Below are 1,835 nucleotides of genomic sequence, written 5' to 3' on the forward strand. Positions count from 1 at the left end.
GCTTTCTTTGTGTTTGTGCTGCGCCTATTTCTCTCATTTTTATTATTTGTATAGGTAGTAGTGTGTTGTGTGATTGCTGTCTCCTTTTCTCCATCTGTGATTGCATTTTGTGTCGGTTGTTTTTCTTGTATTGTCTATCTATTCTTTGTCTAGCTAATCGTCATCCAAAAGAAAAAAAAACATGCTTTCTATGGTGTTACTGTACCGTGTGTTGATTTTACTGGCTTTACTTATGAGCTTTGCCACTGTGTTTACTATGGCAGAAGATGTGGAATCTCGTGTGGAGGATCGGGAACCTACTTTACTCAATAGTGAAGAGTCTCGTTGTGTTGGTGATGATGCTCTTGGTTCTTCTGGTACTGCATGTTCTTCTGTTCCTCTTCCACTTGCTCAACCACAAGCAGAACCTCGTGGTCAAGGAAAATCTGTTGGAGGTGTTCCTGATCCTCAAGGTAGTCTCAGTGAAGCAGGTAAACATCTTGGTGGTATAGGTCCTAGTGTTGGTGTTACTCCGGCTTTGGCCGGTCCTTCTGGTTCTCATGATCCTTCTACAGTTTCTCTTTCTGAATCTCAAAGTGGTAGTGGAAGAAGCGGTCAAGGTGGTCACGTCCACCCATCCTCTGTAGATCAGGATGCACCTAGCAGAGATAGTCAAACACTGAAAGATTCTTCTCGGGATCTTCAACATCAAGAGACAGAAGCAGTGCAAAACAAAGAGATACCTAACCTGGATCCAGAGAGAAAAGAAGGGCCTCATAAGCCCGCAGAAAATGAACCTGGTCGTGGAGACCCCGTACAACCCACAAAAGAAAAAGATAGTAAACAATCTCTTCATCCTGCACAAGCTTCTGCTGGATCAGTTACTCCCACATCTCCTACTACTGAGGAGCTTGTTGGTGTCCCTACAGCTGAAGGTGAACGTGGCGATAACGGCAACATTGCAGGAGTTGAAAGTGAAACAGCAACACAACCTTCTGCTGACTCGCCTAACACTTCAGCCGCAGGGAGTTCCGGTGTTTCTGACGCTCCAACGAATGAGAATAATACTTCATCTGCAGAGAGTGAATCAACAAACAACCAAAATGAAGAAGGTGTTACAGGAAATAAAGATACCACCACCACCACTACAACAGCAACAACAACACTTCCTCCTGAGACAGCAAACAACAAGAAGGGTGATGCAGACAGCAGCAGCAGTATGAGCAGTTCTGTGTGGGTACGTGTGCCACTACTGATTGTGGTTACACTGGCCTGTATTCTTGTGTGCTGATTGTAATTGTGATTGTGTGGTGGTGGTGTGACTCAGGTCATCCTTTGTTTTCTTTTTCTTTTTTTTTGCATACATCCCTACAGTCTAACTAATGTTTCACCTGTTAGGATTATCCTTCTTGTTTCTTAGTGTTAATGTGTTTTGTGTGTTTTTGCTCTCTCTGTGTTTATCCTATAATAATTATTATTGCTGCTACTCCATTGTGTGTGTGTGTTCTTGGAAACTCTCTCTCTGTGTGTGTGCACCTGGGCTTGCACTGTGATGATAATGACGATGAACTGTTTTTTGATATGTGTGGAAAGGAAATAATAATAACAGATGAATTTATATTTATAATTGCGTTTATATACACATATAGACTTACACCCAGAGTTGGTGTGTATTTCTGTGTTTACTGGTTAAATTGGGCTAATGGTTAATATCTGTTTCTTTGCTTGTTTGTTTTGCTGGGTCTCTGAGCCTTTTTAAAGATATTTGTGAGTGTGGGCTTTTTTTTTTTTCTTTTTACTCTTACTGAGGTTATTGCGCTGTATTGCATTCTTTAACTGGTAGGTTTTACTTTCAC

The 1,835-nt window shown here is 41.6% G+C and overlaps 1 protein-coding gene across 1 annotated transcript; it reads left to right on the top strand.

Moving 5' to 3' along the window:
- Nucleotides 1-190: 190 nt before the first annotated feature.
- On the top strand, nt 191-1,270 carry TM35_000511420 (uncharacterized protein; the record flags this gene model as incomplete). Its single annotated transcript, XM_029030637.1, has 1 exon — nt 191-1,270. One exon carries the CDS (start codon nt 191-193, stop codon nt 1,268-1,270), a length of 1,080 nt encoding a protein of 359 aa, XP_028878107.1.
- Nucleotides 1,271-1,835: the final 565 nt, after the last annotated feature.

Source organism: Trypanosoma theileri, assembly GCF_002087225.1.
Source record: "Trypanosoma theileri isolate Edinburgh chromosome Unknown TM35_Tth_51_V1, whole genome shotgun sequence".
Classification (NCBI taxonomy): Eukaryota; Euglenozoa; class Kinetoplastea; order Trypanosomatida; family Trypanosomatidae; genus Trypanosoma; species Trypanosoma theileri.